The following is a 21,901-nucleotide window of genomic DNA, read 5'->3' on the forward strand; positions in this document are numbered from 1 at the left end:
CCACTGACAGTACTAAATTGCACCAAAAATGCTAGTTTATTTAGCAAGTTTAAATGGTAAAAGGCTCAATCAAGTCTGCATATGAGTCATTATAGATAGGGCATATAAGTAAGAAATACTTTGTTAATTGAGGCTTGTTATTGTGTGCCTAGTCATTATTGTTTTTCTATCTGATCCATCCTCCCATTTTTTGCACATTTCATGCTATGCTCAAATTTCCATGCAACTCCTGATATCAATTTCATTAGTCGTTTATTACGTTGATCTTTTAATTTGCTAGCCTAAATTTATTAATTATCTTATAGTATGTACAGTGAATCCAATATAGTACTATAAAATTTACTGCCAACTTATTGGCGTAGGATGCTATGGAACAGTTACAGAAGAAGGGGAAGGGGAAAGGGAAGAGAAGAGAAGAAGAGAAAGGATGGGCAAAGAGAGAAGAAGAGAGGGAGGAATAGAGAAATTGGGGGAGGATATCAAATCTGTTTTATAATTGAAGTTGTTTCAATTACATCGCATATGTCCCCTTTATATAAGGTTTAAACTAGTCCTAATTGAAGTAATAAAATACTATAAAATCAATCCTTCATCTTGTTTCCTAAATTAAACATCAAAATTGGAAACTAAATATGATAATATCTCTTCTAATATTCTATATTCCCACAGGTTTGGAACCATGATTTCTTTTGGGAATCCATGCAACCAAGAGGTGGTGACATGCCCACATTGGGCTTACTTCAGCAGATTGAAAAGGATTTTGGTTCATTTACCAATTTCAAGGAGAAGTTTACAGAGGCAGCTCTCACATTCTTTGGTTCGGGCTGGGTTTGGTTGGTCTGTAAGTTCTCGTTCTTATAATGTTTACTTGCTAGTGTGTATTACCTTGCAGCTAAATTGCATTAGCTCGTATTTAGTGGTATTTATCGTGTGATGTTAAGCAAACATCAAATTTCTGCTAGACCACCTCTGAAATTTACTTATTTGAATTTTTTGCAGTGAAGAGGGAGGCAAAATGTCTTGCAATTATCAAAACATCAAATTCCATCAACCCTTTAGTGTGGAATGACATCGTAAGAATCCTTTTTCTTTTCGTGTTTCTCCATCCTTTATAAACAATTGTATCAATGATCTTGTGGCTTTGACATTGTTTTGATATCTTTTAATAATGCAGCCAATCACGAGTTTGGATATGTGGGAGGTATGTGTAAAAAACCCCCAACTTGCTCTCCAAGCATGTTCTGCTAAGCTTAAAAGTCGTAAAAAATTGTATTTGGAAAACAAAAAGTAACTTTTACTTTTTTAAGCTTAGCCAAATACATTGGTTATTGATCTAGTCTTTTCTTCTCTTCATTGCACTTTTTTTATTTTTTTACCTTCTCCGATTTTGCAGCACGCTTATTATTTGGACTACAGGGTATGCGTCCATTCTAACGCGTATTTTCTTTTCCTTCTTTTTCTCGGGTCGACTGGACTAATTGACTGTTTCTTTGGATGCTAACACATGAACAGAATGACAAGGCCAAATATGTTAACACGTTTATGAATCACCTGGTATCTTGGAATGCAGCTGCTGTTCGTATGGTTCGTGCACAAGCCTTCGTGAATTTAGGCGAACCTAAGATCCCAGTTGCTTGAAATTTTTTATCTCCTTTTACTGTCCCAGAGACCTGACCCCGCTGTGTATAATTGGATAACATGAAACTGTTAAATCTTCCTTGCCTGCTATTGTGCTAGAATGATCAGATTTTTGCAATTTTTTTTATTATTTTTTATTTTAGAGAAAGGAAAATTAGAGGGAACAATTCACTAATGCCCTTATTAGTCTGTTAATCTTATCCTCAAAATATTTTTTTAATAAAAAGAAAATCTATAAATTTTGTAATACATGGCCTCTGTTTGGGTTCTATTTTTTCAAAAATGTATTTTTTTAAAATTGATTTTTAACTGTACATTCTTTCATAAAATAGTGTTACAAAAATTCAAAAAATTTTCTCCAAAAAATGGCTATTCCCAAAATTTCATGTTAATGGAGTCCAAATAGGGACCGCATGTTTTTGAAATAAACAGAGTACTATAAAACGGATAAACAAATTGGGTCACCAAATCCAGATGTGATTGTAGCGTGTGTTTTAACAATTTGTTTTATGGTATTCTGTAAATTTAAGAAGTATGAGAAGTATAAATGGAAGTTTAGAAAGTAATCAAGACGTTGATGTAATTTTTTCGACAATAACGTTAAAATGTACCCAGCCCCGGCCTAGATTTTGATTCTGCATTCAATAAAACTTATATTTTTAAAGAAAATTTATGTTTTTTAATCAGTTTTAAATATAATTTTTTTATAAATAAATATACACCTAAATAGTAATTGAATGGATTGCAAATCACTTTTGAACTTGAATGCTTATTTATTAGCCACTAATATCACGTAGATCAAAAGTCTTTCAATCTCCGTGCTACATAAATCGCGATCTATAGAAGATAATAATATTCGTCAGCTGCTGATAATCGAAATCTAATGTCATAGTGGAGTAACTAGGGCTGACATCATGATGGCCTAATAGCAGCTGGCCTCGACTTGGCACCGTAGCTTATTTTCTTGACAAGATTTGAGAGGATCAATAAAGAGCTCACTCTCCCTATAAATAAGGCTAAATGGTCTCCTTTAAGAGAAAGACAGCTCGAGCGACCTCGCGATTTAATACAATACACACTCATTTTCTACACTCTTTGTAAAATGACTGTGTACCGATTGTCCAATATAGTTATCAATTAGTACATCCCTCTTTTTTTCTCGAGGTTGACCCGGAATTACGATTACAATTTTTAACGTCAACGATATGCATTCAACTGTGCTTACAATATAACATTACTCTCATTGGAAATTCTCTTAAACTCACTCTCCATAATTCAAGCTTCTTTTAAGGCCTCCATGCAAATCCAAATGGAAATATATTTCTACAAATAAGAAGATACACATATGATTTAAAGTGTTCAAAGAAAAGTAATTAACTTCTGTCCATGTAGAGTGTGACAAAGTGTATGCCAAATTGACATACTATAGGATAATAATCTCATGAATTAGCATTTGAATGACTGGTAAGGATATTCTACCTACCTTACCATAATATATAAGAGGACTAGTGTTATTTTCATGATGCAAAAAGGCGAAATGAAATATCTATTAAAATACTAGAAACCGAGTGACATAGCATGATACTTTCTTGTGCAAAAAAAAAGAAAAAGAAAAAAAAAATTGACATGTTATTAGCTTAAAAAGTTCTTGTGCATGCATTCCAACCTTGGCCAAATGTGACATATAGACCAACTTCAAACAATGAGCAAATAAACTTCAAATCTCCTTTAAACATACCACATAATATATTTCTATTTAAAAAAAGGGGGGTAACAGAATTAAAGCCAAATTCGAGTCCATTGACCAAAAAAATATAGCGGTTAATTTCTTAAAAAGAAAATAAAAATAGAGGCAGCATATTTTTCCTCGAATTTTTTTCTTTTTACTTTTTCAAGCATATTTGTATTACTAATTTTTATAGTAACCAAAATTTACTATATTTTAAAAATAACTTTCACTTTACTGTCAAAATCAGTAACAAATTTATTTCTAACTTCTACTATACAAAAATAGATATACCATTTATTTATTTATTTATATATAAACCTTTCAAGATATTTATACGCCGCTAGCAATAAGCATATGCGTTGCACGTCTTATGTACAGAATGAATGATAAGCGTAATATTTTTTAAAATAAGGTAATTGATAATGTTAAAGAAAAATTATATATATATGCATGTGTGTGTGTGTTTTGTGAAATTACGTACATAATGTGAAAATATTGAATAAATTGAAATGTAAAGTTTTGTTTACTTATTTGTTTATGCTAGACTTGGTTGGACACCTATTTTTAACCATTACAGTGACATCGACCAGTTTTTGTTGGGTAATACCACAAAAGACAAAAGTTTGAGGACTTCTATTGCAGATAATAAAAGACAGTTATTGTATGGAAGACTTTTAATTAAAGTTGAGAGGAGATTCTTTGCAGAATTTGGTCTCCAATTTATAACCAATTTTGGAGTTTTGCACATAAAGAAATTCTTGTTGAGTTAAAGGAGTCTTGTTTGAGTTTAAATTAAACTCTTCTACTTGGTTATTAATCCTGTAAATAGTGGATGCGTTTCATTATTTTGGGTGTGACCAAAGAGTTGATCTGAAAGGAAAATATTGTGAGCATAGCATCTTGAGATTTTTCGTACAAAAAGTAGAAAAATAGGTATGGTAAAGCTCAAGTTTATTTTTTTCTTTATAATGTTTGAGAATTGGGTTGGTGGGTGAAATTCTATATAAATGTAACAATTTTTCATATAGTGAAAGTTTTGACGGTCCGTTTAATTTGTGTTTTATATTTTTTATTTTTCCTATGTATTAATATTCTCTTAAACAAAAGATCATGTAGGTAAATAGTATTAAGGGAAATTGGCGTAAAATTTCCAACAAGCAGTATCAGAGTGTTAGGTGGTTTGGAGCAACAGAAAAATATGTTGTCGTTAAAATATGACGTGAAAAAATTGACGAGAGAATCAATTTTGGCTTGGCAAGTACAAATTAGGGATTTGTTGATTCAAACTGGACTACATAAGACTTTGAAAGAAAAACCATCCAAGAGTTCTGGCAAAGAAGCTGAATCCAGTATGAGCGATAATGATTGAGAAGAATTGGATTTGAAGGCTATGAACATGATACATCTCTATCTGGCTAAAAACATTCTTGTAAATATTCATGGAATATCTGCTACAAAGAAACTATGCAAGAAACTAGAAGAATTGTACCAAACGAATAGCATCTCAAATCGGTTGTACCTGAAGGAGCAATTTCATTCATTACGCATGGAGGTAGGTACGAAAATCACAGACTATCCGAGTGCTCTCAATGGGATTGTTTCGGAGCTAGAGGCTATTGAAGTAAAGAAGGACAACTCCATAAGGAAGAAAACAACTTGTTGGAACTGCGGTCAGACTGGTCACTTGAGGAAAAATTGTACAAAAGGTGAAGCAGGGTTGGCAACTCTATAAGGAAGAAAACACCTTGTTGGAACTGCAGTCAGACTGGTCACTTGAGGAAAAGTTGTCCAAAAGGTGGAGCAGGGTCAACTAATTGCTTGGGGTCGGACAATGCATCTCTCCTGGCGGAGGAGGACGCGTATGATGTGCAGTAAAGTAAAATGAGAACATCCTCATAGCGTGTTACCACTTGTCAAGATAGAGGATGTGTTCTTACTAGCGCGGGTCAGCATATCTGCACATAGCATTGACTGACATTTGATGCAAGGTGTGTAGCTATGTGGTGGTGTTGTAATGTTGATGGCTGATGAGCTCTTTAAAAAAGTCAGTGGGAGAGTTGCATCATAACTATCAGCAACAAGGTTGTTTCGACATGTAGCCAATGAAATGCTTGGAATTTGCGGATAATTCTAAGTGGTTATACTCATATGTTCGAGTATGGGGCCGTTAAAGTATGTCAAAGGCTTACTATTTTTCCAAAGTATTGTGATTAAAAATTATAGAAGAGATAACAAGATTTTGACTCGTTTTCAGTAAGGTGAAAATTGTTGGGTAATTGCTTCAAAAGTCAAAAGTTAGACGACTTCTATTTCAAATAATAAAAGGTAATGATTGTATGGAAGGCTTCTAATTAAAGTTGAGAGCAGAATCCTTTCAATATTTGGTCTCTAATTTACGGCCGATTTTGGAGTTTTGCACATGAAGGAGTCCTTGATTGAGTTACAACTAAACTTTTCTACTTAGTTATTGATCCTATAAATAGTGGATGTATTTCATTATTTTGGGTATAGTCTAAGAGTTGATAAGAGAAAAATATTGTGAGTCTAACATCTTAAGACTTTTCGTACAAATGGTAGAAAAATAAGTGTGGTAAAATTTGAGTTTTTTCTTTTTAATACTTGGAGATTGGGTTGGTGAGTAAAATTTTATATAATTGTAACAATTTTTCATATGGTGAAAAACTTTGACGGTCCGTTTAATTTGTGCGTTATATTTTTTTATTTTTCTTATTTGCTAATATTATCTTGAATAATAAAAGATCCCGCGGGCAAATAGAAATAAAGGGAATTGACATAAAATTCCCAACAGTTTTGTAGTACAGACAGGTACAAAGAAAAATCGAATTAAAAAATGTACATTTGACTAAGTTTAAAATATTTACTTATAAACAGATTAAATGTACATAAATAATTTTCACAATAAAAATTTCCCCATTTTGTTCGTAACATAAACTTTTTGAATAATGTAATTTATAGTGAAGATTACCAAAAGTGGCTGTAAGGTAATAAAAAATTATCATATTAATGTATCAAATAACAAATTGCTATGTATATATTATGTAGGGCGAGTTTTCATTATGAATAACATTGCTCGTTTATACATTAAAAAGTAAAAAAGAAAAAAAATCTTATCTAAACATATCTAAAAATAGAAAATCACGTACTAATCATGTTCCTCATATTAATCCATCGCATTTATTTTAAATTAAAAACCAAAGCTACATTCAATATAGATATAGAAGTAAAAAATCTTATACAAAAGATTTCTTCTTTTTCTTCTTTTTTTAATGGGATTAATAAAAATGAATGAATATAATTTTTTCCTTTAAATGTATCGAGATAATAATCTTTTTCTTTTCTTCATATATTTATATCTAATAAGTTACTGGATTATAATCAATTTTATGCTTATACAAAAATGAACGCGTAATAATAAGTACTCAATACTATATTAATTATTTTTTAGAACACATAATATTAATTTTTATTAATACTTAAAAATTGATTTTAGTGAAAATGTATAATTGATATGCAAAGCTTTGTTTATACTAGGGTGGATATAAATATGAGAAGTATAAGTAATTAGTAAGGTTTTTAAGATTGATAGATAATTTCTCCCATCATCGATTTTTTTCCTCCTAATTGTTGTTCACATTTAAATAATTTATTTCCTTTTAATTTATTGTCATTTGTCTTTAAATAGTTATATCATCAACTATTAATTAATTAACTAGAAGTGCGATCTATAATCTTTGAATGAAAATGCTGACAATGTACAAAATGATAAATTGTACATTTTTCATCTATTTTCACATTTTATTTTTATATATATTGTAATTATAGTATAATTATACTAGTAGATGAACGTTGATTTTAAATGGAACTCACATATTTAAATAATAAATAATAAAATATATAGAGTTTTGTTATTTATACACCCTGGTGTACAAGCCTCTTCACAATAGGGGGCTCACTTCAATGGAATAAATATTATAATATATTAAATGTTGCATTGATGATAGATTAATTACAATTTCATTTCATGGAGTTTCCTCTTAAATATAGAGTTCATTTTTCATATTGGAGTACTCATAATTTTATATTAATTAAATTAGTTTCAATGACTTAAAATCGAAGTTTGTCTACATATATAATTATATTAAACTAATAATAAATATTAATTTATATTATAATTAATTTATCACTATATTAATGCAACCTTTAATATATTGTATTATATAATTACATCTATGTATGCAAGCTTCGATTTTAAGTAGTAAACTTAATTTAAATAATGTAATTTAAGTAGTTAAACTTAATTTGATTGATGTAAAATTTTAAGTACTCCGATATAAAACAGCGAGCATTACACTTAAATGGATATTCAATGAAGTAAAATTATATTAAAGGGTACTATACTAGATATATAAGGGTAAAATTGATATATAACTAAATATATAAAGTTAAAATTAAGCCCCGTTTGATTTTCATTTTTTTTCAAAATGCATTATTCTCTCTCTTCTTTTCAACTACACATTCCTCATTAAAATACTATTACACGTAAATCAAAAACTTTTCATCCACACATTCTTTATCAATATATTATTCTAAAATTCATTTTTTTCTTAAAAATGAGTGCCAAACACCCTATAATATTCAAAAGTTTCTCATCAATCCGTGCTACTTTTTGTGGAAGATAAGACAGAAAAAATGGAATCTTTTTATATTTGTAGGGACAAAATAAAAATAAAAATAAAAATAAAAATGAAGGGGTGTGAATAATTTAGGAGTGTACTAAATAAAGTAATTTAACTTCTGTCCATATATAGTGTCAGTGTGTATGGCAAAAATTGACCCGCTAGCAGATAAATATCATGAAAGGAAATGGATGGACACCGTCCTTCTATCTTGTCTGATATCCACTTCTGGCAACAATTTGTTGGGCCCTCTAAGCAAGCGTGATGGACAACAATCCAATCATTCTCCATACGCATCACGCAAGTCTTTCGTTAGAGTGATTTAAGACGAAAGGAAAGTTCTTCCGCCTTTCATTATCTATAGTCCCTGTTTCAGTTTGGCATCAAATTCAACAATTAATTTTGATCACGTATATTTATGAAATTCTTCGATATAAATTTTGGACATTTTCTTGGCAACCTAATTATTACAGATATCTTTCATCCCATCTCATCGTGCACTGGTTGTGTCGAGAGACTGTATTGCCCTTTGTCCAAAATAAGTGGAAAAATCAATTTACCGAAACATTCACAATACATGAGGGTCTACAGAAATCTTGATCAAATATTATCGGGAAAATTGAAGTAGCGGGCCCAAACTTTTTCAATTTTTGTAGACTTTACCCTAACTTTCATTTTGTGTCAACGAAGTTTCCTAAACTTTCGAAAATATGCAGCAGAGATCCAACTGAATGAAAACCATCTTGACTATTAGTTGACCAAAAAATTGACATTGACCACAATTTTGACTAATTTTAAGAGGACAAAATGGTAACTATACATTTTTGTACATAGAATAATTAAATTAAAAATAAAAAATAATAAAGAAATTTACCCCACCCATTCCACTCTCATGAAAACAAACAGATTAAAGGTCAACATTTTCTTCTTCCCTAACTCTGACCCATACCGATCATCTATGAAACCTACATCGCCTGTCATCACTGACACCCACATCCCTGGCGCCGCTTTTCGAAGACAGTCTCTACCACTCAAAGGCCGTTGGGTAGATTATGGAAATAGAAAATGTCGATGTACAAAATATGAAGTCAAAATCGAAGCAATTTGTAACACCATTGGATCAATTGAGGGTATACCCATGATTATTCGGTGTTGCTGAGGGATTATGGGTTGAATTTGGTGGAAAAAAGACTAATTTTGTGAAAAATCATTCCCAAACCTTGTCAATTGACGGAATTGCCTCGTTTTGTTGCCGAGGCAAACCTTTGTCAAACGAAGCTGTTTTTGGATGATGTCTCACCGTGAATTGGAGCACTTGTGTAAGGCGAATCAATTGGTGATGATGCCCAACTATATGTGTCATCGGAGTTGTCGGATTTTGAAGTGTGACCGCACAACTGTATTAGTTTTTTTAGTTTTATTTTTAAATGTACAGTGACAAATATGGTGGCAGTGGAGGGTGCCAGAATTGGTGGTGGTGGGGGTGGCGTGGTGATTGTTTTCGATAAGGCTTGCCGGAAAAGAAGAAGATAAGCGGTTTTGATTGGGGTGGGGTTTTTATTTTTTTCCTAATTTTGTTTGATTTTTTACAATATGGAATTAACTAAGTTACCATTTTACCTTTACCAAATTATTGTCAATGTCAATTTTTTGGTCAACTAACGGTCAAATAGATGATTTCCATCCAGTTGGACCTCTATTACATATTTTCAAAAGGCTAGGGACCTTCGCCGACACAAAATGAAGGTTATGGTAAATATGCAAAAATTGCAAAAGGTTTGGGACCACTGCTGTAATTTTTCCAATATTATAATGTTGGAAAAAAATGTTAAATCGATAAAAAATGAGATAAGCGTGGAGGCCTTAGGCCATGATAATGGTAAAAACTTGTTAAATACTGTCATCATAGTATGTTGGGATTAAAATCAGATTTTTAATAAATTTTGATAAAAATTGATGAAATATATGGTTAAAAAGTTGTGGATCCCATAAAATATATATCAAAATTAGTTGTTGACTTTAATTTAGATTAAAATATTGATTTTAATTTCTATCAAAGAAGTGCTTAATTGAATTTAGCTAAAACTTAAAACTATTTTGTTTGAATGTAAGCTCACATTACCGTTAAGCCCACAATGTAAAATTCTAATAATATATGATTAGTTTGAATTCTGTCGGGATCAACTCACTTAAAATTAAAAATTAACATCGAATTGGACACTTTCTGCCTTCCAAAACTAAATTTTCAACTATAATCAGATGTTAATGATAAACTTTTACTTTTTAAAGATTAATGACCAATTTAGGCCTCGAATTATAAGTTGAGAACCAGCGTTGCAATTTTCCCTATCATTACCATTTATGAACTGAGAATATGATCATCCTACAAGGTAGACAAATAGACGGCGGTTATAGAAAGGAAACAAATTTTCCAAATATGATAGGAACGCCTTATCGCACCAATACCCACCTAATCCCAATCTCTTGTTCTTATCCCAAATGATGATAAAATTTTGGAGGGAAAATTACATTAGGACCTCTGACATGTTGAAAATGTAGAAGTTAGTCCTTCAACTTTTATTTCGTAAGCTACGATTCTCAAATTTTGCGCCCGTTTGATTTAGCTAAAAATCAAATTATTAGTAGATTTTGATAAAAGTTGATGAAATATATGATTGAAAGTTCATAAGAATTGCGAATTTTGTAAAATGTATGTTTAAAATTAGTTGTTGATTGTGACTTAATTTTATTTTATTTTTACTTTTTTTAGCTAAATTAAAAATGGGTCTTATTTTGATAACATTACCTTTATCTTTGATTAAAGACTCAAAATATAAATTAAAAGACGATTTTACTTTATCTTTAATTAAGTAAAATAAGAAAATAAATGAAAAATAATAGGAAAAAGTTATTCATTAGGAATTGAGAATAAGGGTTGAGTGGGTATTTCTTTTCCTTTTTAGTTTTTGTCTTTATTTGATTATTTTGTTCCGTTAAAAGCAAAATACCCTAAATATGTTGATATTTTTAAATCCTCTTTAGAAAGAATTAGTCAGCTCGACTATTAAGCAAACGTCATTGTCCTAATACCGTAATACATAAGAAAGACAGTCCATGACAGTAATGGCTACCCAAACTTAATATTTATCTTTTTTGAAAGTGGAGGGAAGAGAATTGTAGAGGGAATAAAAATCATAAGATTGTCTATTGGGTATCTAAATATTAAAAAAAAAAGAAAAAAGAATTGATTGGAGACTGAGACTGTCAAAGTATTAGATTAAGGACTTACTTGTTATATTTTCAAATAGTTTGGTGACTTCATCTGTAATATAATGTCTTCAATTATACTTTCAGCTTTTTAACTTGTTGCAATACCCAATATATTGGATTGATAGAGGTGACTTTTGACTGTGATTTGTACTAATTGGATTGGCGATGGCTGCTCGGAGAATCTCATCTCTTCTCTCTCGCTCGCTTCCTTTGCTACCTCGAAGAGGTATATGGATAAAACTATTGTCTATGTAAATACTTATCTGTGATTATTCTGAGAAAATCTTGGTCTTCTTTATTGTCTGGAGTGTTCTTTGGTTGGTTTAAGTCAGTAACTTGTTGGTTTAGGAGCTTTTTTTTAAGTTTTTAGTTTTCTAGTCTTGTAGACTATACTTGATTAAAATTGCCTGAGCTTTTGAGTGTCTGAAAATGGTGGATGTGTTTTCACTTTGTTGGAAATTGTTTTGGTGTTTAATAGCAGTTAAATGATACGTGATATGCAGATTACTGAGACCATCTCTAGCACTGTATCAAAATTTGCACCAAACCAAAATTTATCTATTATTTTATTCGTCCTTTCGATTTTTTACAATATATTTATTTAAAATATTTATTTATTTTATAACTATATAAATAATAAATTACTAAATCATAACTTCTTTAAATTAACAAATATATTGAATTATTATTGATTACTAAATTATTCACATGTTTTTTATATTATGTTAAATTGACAAAAATAATTGATTATATTATTAATCTATTATAAACAATTACTTTAAATTTACAAAAATAATTACTAAATTAAAAAACCCTTAATTGTTATCGATTATATTATTAAAAATAATAAACTTTAATAATATAATTGATAATGTAATTAATTATCATCATCATCATCATTATAGAACGAAAATGACACAAATACCCTTAACCATTATCTTTAGAAAATGAAAGAGAAGGGCAATGCAAAAAATGGTTCAATGAACAGTCGATTACAATTTTTAACGTCAACGATATGCATTCAACTGTGCTTACAATATAACATTACTCTCATTGGAAATTCTCTTAAACTCACTCTCCATAATTCAAGCTTCTTTTAAGGCCTCCATGCAAATCCAAATGGAAATATATTTCTACAAATAAGAAGATACACATATGATTTAAAGTGTTCAAAGAAAAGTAATTAACTTCTGTCCATGTAGAGTGTGACAAAGTGTATGCCAAATTGACATACTATAGGATAATAATCTCATGAATTAGCATTTGAATGACTGGTAAGGATATTCTACCTACCTTACCATAATATATAAGAGGACTAGTGTTATTTTCATGATGCAAAAAGGCGAAATGAAATATCTATTAAAATACTAGAAACCGAGTGACATAGCATGATACTTTCTTGTGCAAAAAAAAAGAAAAAGAAAAAAAAAATTGACATGTTATTAGCTTAAAAAGTTCTTGTGCATGCATTCCAACCTTGGCCAAATGTGACATATAGACCAACTTCAAACAATGAGCAAATAAACTTCAAATCTCCTTTAAACATACCACATAATATATTTCTATTTAAAAAAAGGGGGGTAACAGAATTAAAGCCAAATTCGAGTCCATTGACCAAAAAAATATAGCGGTTAATTTCTTAAAAAGAAAATAAAAATAGAGGCAGCATATTTTTCCTCGAATTTTTTTCTTTTTACTTTTTCAAGCATATTTGTATTACTAATTTTTATAGTAACCAAAATTTACTATATTTTAAAAATAACTTTCACTTTACTGTCAAAATCAGTAACAAATTTATTTCTAACTTCTACTATACAAAAATAGATATACCATTTATTTATTTATTTATATATAAACCTTTCAAGATATTTATACACTGCTAGCAATAAGTACATGCGTTGCACGTCTTATGTACAGAATGAATGATAAGCGTAATATTTTTTAAAATAAGGTAATTGATAATGTTAAAGAAAAATTATATATATATGCATGTGTGTGTGTGTTTTGTGAAATTACGTACATAATGTGAAAATATTGAATAAATTGAAATGTAAAGTTTTGTTTACTTATTTGTTTATGCTAGACTTGGTTGGACACCTATTTTTAACCATTACAGTGACATCGACCAGTTTTTGTTGGGTAATACCACAAAAGACAAAAGTTTGAGGACTTCTATTGCAGATAATAAAAGACAGTTATTGTATGGAAGACTTTTAATTAAAGTTGAGAGGAGATTCTTTGCAGAATTTGGTCTCCAATTTATAACCAATTTTGGAGTTTTGCACATAAAGAAATTCTTGTTGAGTTAAAGGAGTCTTGTTTGAGTTTAAATTAAACTCTTCTACTTGGTTATTGATCCTGTAAATAGTGGATGCGTTTCATTATTTTGGGTGTGACCAAAGAGTTGATCTGAAAGAAAAATATTGTGAGCATAGCATCTTGAGATTTTTCGTACAAAAAGTAGAAAAATAGGTATGGTAAAGCTCAAGTTTATTTTTTTCTTTATAATGTTTGAGAATTGGGTTGGTGGGTGAAATTCTATATAAATGTAACAATTTTTCATATAGTGAAAGTTTTGACGGTCCGTTTAATTTGTGTTTTATATTTTTTATTTTTCCTATGTATTAATATTCTCTTAAACAAAAGATCATGTAGGTAAATAGTATTAAGGGAAATTGGCGTAAAATTTCCAACAAGCAGTATCAGAGTGTTAGGTGGTTTGGAGCAACAGAAAAATATGTTGTCGTTAAAATATGACGTGAAAAAATTGACGAGAGAATCAATTTTGGCTTGGCAAGTACAAATTAGGGATTTGTTGATTCAAACTGGACTACATAAGACTTTGAAAGAAAAACCATCCAAGAGTTCTGGCAAAGAAGCTGAATCCAGTATGAGCGATAATGATTGAGAAGAATTGGATTTGAAGGCTATGAACATGATACATCTCTATCTAGCTAAAAACATTCTTGTAAATATTCATGGAATATCTGCTACAAAGAAACTATGCAAGAAACTAAAAGAATTGTACCAAACGAATAGCATCTCAAATCGGTTGTACCTGAAGGAGCAATTTCATTCATTACGCATGGAGGTAGGTACGAAAATCACAGACTATCCGAGTGCTCTCAATGGGATTGTTTCGGAGCTAGAGGCTATTGGAGTAAAGAAGGACAACTCCATAAGGAAGAAAACAACTTGTTGGAACTGCGGTCAGACTGGTCACTTGAGGAAAAATTGTACAAAAGGTGAAGCAGGGTTGGCAACTCTATAAGGAAGAAAACACCTTGTTGGAACTGCAGTCAGACTGGTCACTTGAGGAAAAGTTGTCCAAAAGGTGGAGCAGGGTCAACTAATTGCTTGGGGTCGGACAATGCATCTCTCCTGGCGGAGGAGGACGCGTATGATGTGCAGTAAAGTAAAATGAGAACATCCTCATAGCGTGTTACCACTTGTCAAGATAGAGGATGTGTTCTTACTAGCGCGGGTCAGCATATCTGCACATAGCATTGACTGACATTTGATGCAAGGTGTGTAGCTATGTGGTGGTGTTGTAATGTTGATGGCTGATGAGCTCTTTAAAAAAGTCAGTGGGAGAGTTGCATCATAACTATCATCAACAAGGTTGTTTCGACATGTAGCCAATGAAATGCTTGGAATTTGCGGATAATTCTAAGTGGTTATACTCATATGTTGGAGTATGGGGCCGTTAAAGTATGTCAAAGGCTTACTATTTTTCCAAAGTATTGTGATTAAAAATTAGAGAAGAGATAACAAGATTTTGACTCGTTTTCAGTAAGGTGAAAATTGTTGGGTAATTGCTTCAAAAGTCAAAAGTTAGACGACTTCTATTTCAAATAATAAAAGGTAATGGTTGTATGGAAGGCTTCTAATTAAAGTTGAGAGCAGAATCCTTTCAATATTTGGTCTCTAATTTACGGCCGATTTTGGAGTTTTGCACATGAAGGAGTCCTTGATTGAGTTACAACTAAACTTTTCTACTTAGTTATTGATCCTATAAATAGTAGATGTATTTCATTATTTTGGGTATAGTCTAAGAGTTGATAAGAGAAAAATATTGTGAGTCTAACATCTTAAGACTTTTCGTACAAATGGTAGAAAAATAAGTGTGGTAAAATTTGATTTTTTTCTTTTTAATACTTGGAGATTGGGTTGGTGAGTAAAATTTTATATAATCGTAACAATTTTTCATATGGTGAAAAACTTTGACGGTCCGTTTAATTTGTGCGTTATATTTTTTTATTTTTCTTATTTGCTAATATTATCTTGAATAATAAAAGATCCCGCGGGTAAATAGAAATAAAGGGAATTGACATAAAATTCCCAACAGTTTTGTAGTACAGACAGGTACAAAGAAAAATCGAATTAAAAAATGTACATTTGACTAAGTTTAAAATATTTACTTATAAACAGATTAAATGTACATAAATAATTTTCACAATAAAAATTTCCCCATTTTGTTCGTAACATAAACTTTTTGAATAATGTAATTTATAGTGAAGATTACCAAAAGTGGCTGTAAGGTAATAAAAAATTATCATATTAATGTATCAAATAACAAATTGCTATGTATATATTATGTAGGGCGAGTTTTCATTATGAATAACATCGCTCGTTTATACATTAAAAAGTAAAAAAGAAAAAAAAATCTTATCTAAACATATCTAAAAATAGAAAATCACGTACTAATCATGTTCCTCATATTAATCCATCGCATTTATTTTAAATTAAAAACTAAAGCTACATTCAATATAGATATAGAAGTAAAAAATCTTATACAAAAGATTTCTTCTTTTTCTTCTTTTTTTAATGGGATTAATAAAAATGAATGAATATAATTTTTTCCTTTAAATGTATCGAGATAATAATCTTTTTCTTTTCTTCATATATTTATATCTAATAAGTTACTGGATTATAATCAATTTTATGCTTATACAAAAATGAACGCGTAATAATAAGTACTCAATACTATATTAATTATTTTTTAGAACACATAATATTAATTTTTATTAATACTTAAAAATTGATTTTAGTGAAAATGTATAATTCATATGCAAAGCTTTGTTTATACTAGGGTGGATATAAATATGAGAAGTATAAGTAATTAGTAAGGTTTTTAAGATTGATAGATAATTTCTCCCATCATCGATTTTTTTCCTCCTAATTGTTGTTCACATTTAAATAAATTATTTCCTTTTAATTTATTGTCATTTGTCTTTAAATAGTTATATCATCAACTATTAATTAATTAACTAGAAGTGCGATTTATAATCTTTGAATGAAAATGCTGACAATGTACAAAATGATAAATTGTACATTTTTCATCTATTTTCACATTTTATTTTTATATATATTGTAATTATAGTATAATTATACGAGTAGATGAACGATGATTTTAAATGGAACTCACATATTTAAATAATAAATAATAAAATATATAGAGTTTTGTTATTTATACACCCTGGTGTACAAGCCTCTTCACAATAGGGGGCTCACTTCAATTTAAAAAAATCGTGGACCTCGCTCTTGTAAGGGGACTATACACTTAGCAAAACCCTAATATATCTACATGTACAACTGGAATAAATATTATAATATATTAAATGTTGCATTGATGATAGATTAATTACAATTTCATTTCATGGAGTTTCCTCTTAAATATAGAGTTCATTTTTCATATTGGAGTACTCATAATTTTATATTAATTAAATTAGTTTCAATGACTTAAAATCGAAGTTTGTCTACATATATAATTATATTAAACTAATAATAAATATTAATTTATATTATAATTAATTTATCACTATATTAATGCAACCTTTAATATATTGTATTATATAATTACATCTATGTATGCAAGCTTCGATTTTAAGTAGTAAAGTTAATTTAAATAATTTAATTTAAGTAGTTAAACTTAATTTGATTGATGTAAAATTTTAAATACTCCGATATAAAACAGCGAGCATTACACTTAAATGGATATTCAATGAAGTAAAATTATATTAAAGGGTACTATACTAGATATATAAGAGTAAAATTGATATATAACTAAATATATAAAGTTAAAATTAAGCCCCGTTTGATTTTCATTTTTTTTCAAAATGCATTATTCTCTCTCTTCTTTTCAACTACACATTCCTCATTAAAATACTATTATACGTAAATCAAAAACTTTTCATCCACACATTCTTTATCAATATATTATTCTAAAATTCATTTTTTTCTTAAAAATGAGTGCCAAACACCCTATAATATTCAAAAGTTTCTCATCAATCCGTACTACTTTTTGTGGAAGATAAGACAGAAAAAATGGAATCTTTTTATATTTGTAGGGACAAAATAAAAATAAAAATAAAAATGAAGGGGTGTGAATAATTTAGGAGTGTACTAAATAAAGTAATTTAACTTCAGTCCATATATAGTGTCAGTGTGTATGGCAAAAATTGACCCGCTAGCAGATAAATATCATGAAAGGAAATGGATGGATACCGTCCTTCTATCTTGTCTGATATCCACTTCTGGCAACAATTTGTTGGGCCCTCTAAGCAAGCGTGATGGACAACAATCCAATCATTCTCCATACGCATCACGCAAGTCTTTCGTTAGAGTGATTTAAGACGAAAGGAAAGTTCTTCCGCCTTTCATTATCTATAGTCCCTGTTTCAGTTTGGCATCAAATTCAACAATTAATTTTGATCACGTATATTTATGAAATTCTTCGATATAAATTTTGGACATTTTCTTGGCAACCTAATTATTACAGATATCTTTCATCCCATCTCATCGTGCACTGGTTGTGTCGAGAGACTGTATTGCCCTTTGTCCAAGATAAGTGGAAAAATCAATTTACCGAAACATTCACAATGCATGAGGGTCTACAGAAATCTTGATCAAATATTATCGGGAAAATTGAAGCAGCGGGCCCAAACTTTTTCAATTTTTGCAGACTTTACCCTAACTTTCATTTTGTGTCAACGAAATTTCCTAAACTTTCGAAAATATGCAGCAGAGATCCAACTGAATGAAAACCATCTTGACTACTAGTTGACCAAAAAATTGACATTGACCACAATTTTGACTAATTTTAAGAGGACAAAATGGTAACTATACATTTTTGTACATAGAATAATTAAATTAAAAATAAAAAATAATAAAGAAATTTACCCCACCCATTCCACTCTCATGAAAACAAACAGATTAAAGGTCAACATTTTCTTCTTCCCTAACTCTGACCCATACCGATCATCTATGAAACCTACATCGCCTGTCATCACTGACACCCACATCCCTGGCGCCGCTTTTCGAAGACAGTCTCTACCACTCAAAGGCCGTTGGGTAGATTATGGAAATAGAAAATGTCGATGTACAAAATATGAAGTCAAAATCGAAGCAATTTGTAACACCATTGGATCAATTGAGGGTATACCCATGATTATTCGGTGTTGCTGAGGGATTATGGGTTGAATTTGGTGGAAAAAAGACCAATTTTGTGAAAAATCATTCCCAAACCTTGTCAATTGACGGAATTGCCTCGTTTTGTTGCCGAGGCAAACCTTTGTCAAACGAAGCTGTTTTTGGATGATGTCTCACCGTGAATTGGAGCACTTGTGTAAGGCGAATCAATTGGTGATGATGCCCAACTATATGTGTCATCGGAGTTGTCGGATTTTGAAGTGTGACCGCACAACTGTATTAGTTTTTTTAGTTTTATTTTTAAATGTACAGTGACAAATATGGTGGCAGTGGAGGGTGCCAGAATTGGTGGTGGTGGGGGTGGCGTGGTGATTGTTTTCGATAAGGCTTGCCGGAAAAGAAGAAGATAAGCGGTTTTGATTGGGGTGGGGTTTTTATTTTTTTCCTAATTTTGTTTGATTTTTTACAATATGGAATTAACTAAGTTACCATTTTACCTTTACCAAATTATTGTCAATGTCAATTTTTTGGTCAACTAACGGTCAAATAGATGATTTCCATCCAGTTGGACCTCTATTACATATTTTCAAAAGGCTAGGGACCTTCGCCGACACAAAATGAAGGTTATGGTAAATATGCAAAAATTGCAAAAGGTTTGGGACCACTGCTGTAATTTTTCCAATATTATAATGTTGGAAAAAAATGTTAAATCGATAAAAAATGAGATAAGCGTGGAGGCCTTAGGCCATGATAATGGTAAAAACTTGTTAAATACTGTCATCATAGTATGTTGGGATTAAAATCAGATTTTTAATAAATTTTGATAAAAATTGATGAAATATATGGTTAAAAAGTTGTGGATCCCATAAAATATATATCAAAATTAGTTGTTGACTTTAATTTAGATTAAAATATTGATTTTAATTTCTATCAAAGAAGTGCTTAATTGAATTTAGCTAAAACTTAAAACTATTTTGTTTGAATGTAAGCTCACATTACCGTTAAGCCCACAATGTAAAATTCTAATAATATATGATTAGTTTGAATTCTGTCGGGATCAACTCACTTAAAATTAAAAATTAACATCGAATTGGACACTTTCTGCCTTCCAAAACTAAATTTTCAACTATAATCAGATGTTAATGATAAACTTTTACTTTTTAAAGATTAATGACCAATTTAGGCCTCGAATTATAAGTTGAGAACCAGCGTTGCAATTTTCCCTATCATTACCATTTATGAACTGAGAATATGATCATCCTACAAGGTAGACAAATAGACGGCGGTTATAGAAAGGAAACAAATTTTCCAAATATGATAGGAACGCCTTATCGCACCAATACCCACCTAATCCCAATCTCTTGTTCTTATCCCAAATGATGATAAAATTTTGGAGGGAAAATTACATTAGGACCTCTGACATGTTGAAAATGTAGAAGTTAGTCCTTCAACTTTTATTTCGTAAGCTACGATTCTCAAATTTTGCGCCCGTTTGATTTAGCTAAAAATCAAATTATTAGTAGATTTTGATAAAAGTTGATGAAATATATGATTGAAAGTTCATAAGAATTGCGAATTTTGTAAAATGTATGTTTAAAATTAGTTGTTGATTGTGACTTAATTTTATTTTATTTTTACTTTTTTTAGCTAAATTAAAAATGGGTCTTATTTTGATAACATTACCTTTATCTTTGATTAAAGACTCAAAATATAAATTAAAAGACGATTTTACTTTATCTTTAATTAAGTAAAATAAGAAAATAAATGAAAAATAATAGGAAAAAGTTATTCATTAGGAATTGAGAATAAGGGTTGAGTGGGTATTTCTTTTCCTTTTTAGTTTTTGTCTTTATTTGATTATTTTGTTCCGTTAAAAGCAAAATACCCTAAATATGTTGATATTTTTAAATCCTCTTTAGAAAGAATTAGTCAGCTCGACTATTAAGCAAACGTCATTGTCCTAATACCGTAATACATAAGAAAGACAGTCCATGACAGTAATGGCTACCCAAACTTAATATTTATCTTTTTTGAAAGTGGAGGGAAGAGAATTGTAGAGGGAATAAAAATCATAAGATTGTCTATTGGGTATCTAAATATTAAAAAAAAAAGAAAAAAGAATTGATTGGAGACTGAGACTGTCAAAGTATTAGATTAAGGACTTACTTGTTATATTTTCAAATAGTTTGGTGACTTCATCTGTAATATAATGTCTTCAATTATACTTTCAGCTTTTTAACTTGTTGCAATACCCAATATATTGGATTGATAGAGGTGACTTTTGACTGTGATTTGTACTAATTGGATTGGCGATGGCTGCTCGGAGAATCTCATCTCTTCTCTCTCGCTCGCTTCCTTTGCTACCTCGAAGAGGTATATGGATAAAACTATTGTCTATGTAAATACTTATCTGTGATTATTCTGAGAAAATCTTGGTCTTCTTTATTGTCTGGAGTGTTCTTTGGTTGGTTTAAGTCAGTAACTTGTTGGTTTAGGAGCTTTTTTTTAAGTTTTTAGTTTTCTAGTCTTGTAGACTATACTTGATTAAAATTGCCTGAGCTTTTGAGTGTCTGAAAATGGTGGATGTGTTTTCACTTTGTTGGAAATTGTTTTGGTGTTTAATAGCAGTTAAATGATACGTGATATGCAGATTACTGAGACCATCTCTAGCACTGTATCAAAATTTGCACCAAACCAAAATTTATCTATTATTTTATTCGTCCTTTCGATTTTTTACAATATATTTATTTAAAATATTTATTTATTTTATAACTATATAAATAATAAATTACTAAATCATAACTTCTTTAAATTAACAAATATATTGAATTATTATTGATTACTAAATTATTCACATGTTTTTTATATTATGTTAAATTGACAAAAATAATTGATTATATTATTAATCTATTATAAACAATTACTTTAAATTTACAAAAATAATTACTAAATTAAAAAACCCTTAATTGTTATCGATTATATTATTAAAAATAATAAACTTTAATAATATAATTGATAATGTAATTAATTATCATCATCATCATCATTATAGAACGAAAATGACACAAATACCCTTAACCATTATCTTTAGAAAATGAAAGAGAAGGGCAATGCAAAAAATGGTTCAATGAACAGT

At 30.0% G+C, this 21,901-nt stretch overlaps 2 protein-coding genes across 2 annotated transcripts in view; both read left to right on the top strand.

The window, feature by feature from the left end:
• Positions 1–461, top strand: part of LOC111406879 (U4/U6 small nuclear ribonucleoprotein Prp31 homolog) — an 8,075-nt gene extending 7,614 nt beyond the window's left edge. The window contains exon 9 of the mRNA XM_023036243.1: positions 363–461. Coding sequence (XP_022892011.1) covers positions 363–461 — 99 coding nt within the window. The remainder of the gene's footprint in view (positions 1–362) is intronic.
• Positions 462–649: 188 nt separating this feature from the next.
• On the top strand, positions 650–1,765 carry LOC111406329 (superoxide dismutase [Fe] 3, chloroplastic-like). The gene is made up of 5 exons (XM_023035714.1): positions 650–841; positions 1,000–1,073; positions 1,175–1,201; positions 1,394–1,417; positions 1,513–1,765. Exons 1-5 carry the CDS (start codon positions 700–702, stop codon positions 1,636–1,638), a joined length of 393 nt encoding a protein of 130 aa, XP_022891482.1. The 5' UTR covers positions 650–699; the 3' UTR covers positions 1,639–1,765.
• The last annotated feature ends 20,136 nt before the right edge of the window (positions 1,766–21,901 follow it).

Source organism: Olea europaea, chromosome 12 (genome assembly GCF_002742605.1).
Source record: "Olea europaea var. sylvestris chromosome 12, O_europaea_v1, whole genome shotgun sequence".
Taxonomy (NCBI): domain Eukaryota; kingdom Viridiplantae; phylum Streptophyta; class Magnoliopsida; order Lamiales; family Oleaceae; genus Olea; species Olea europaea.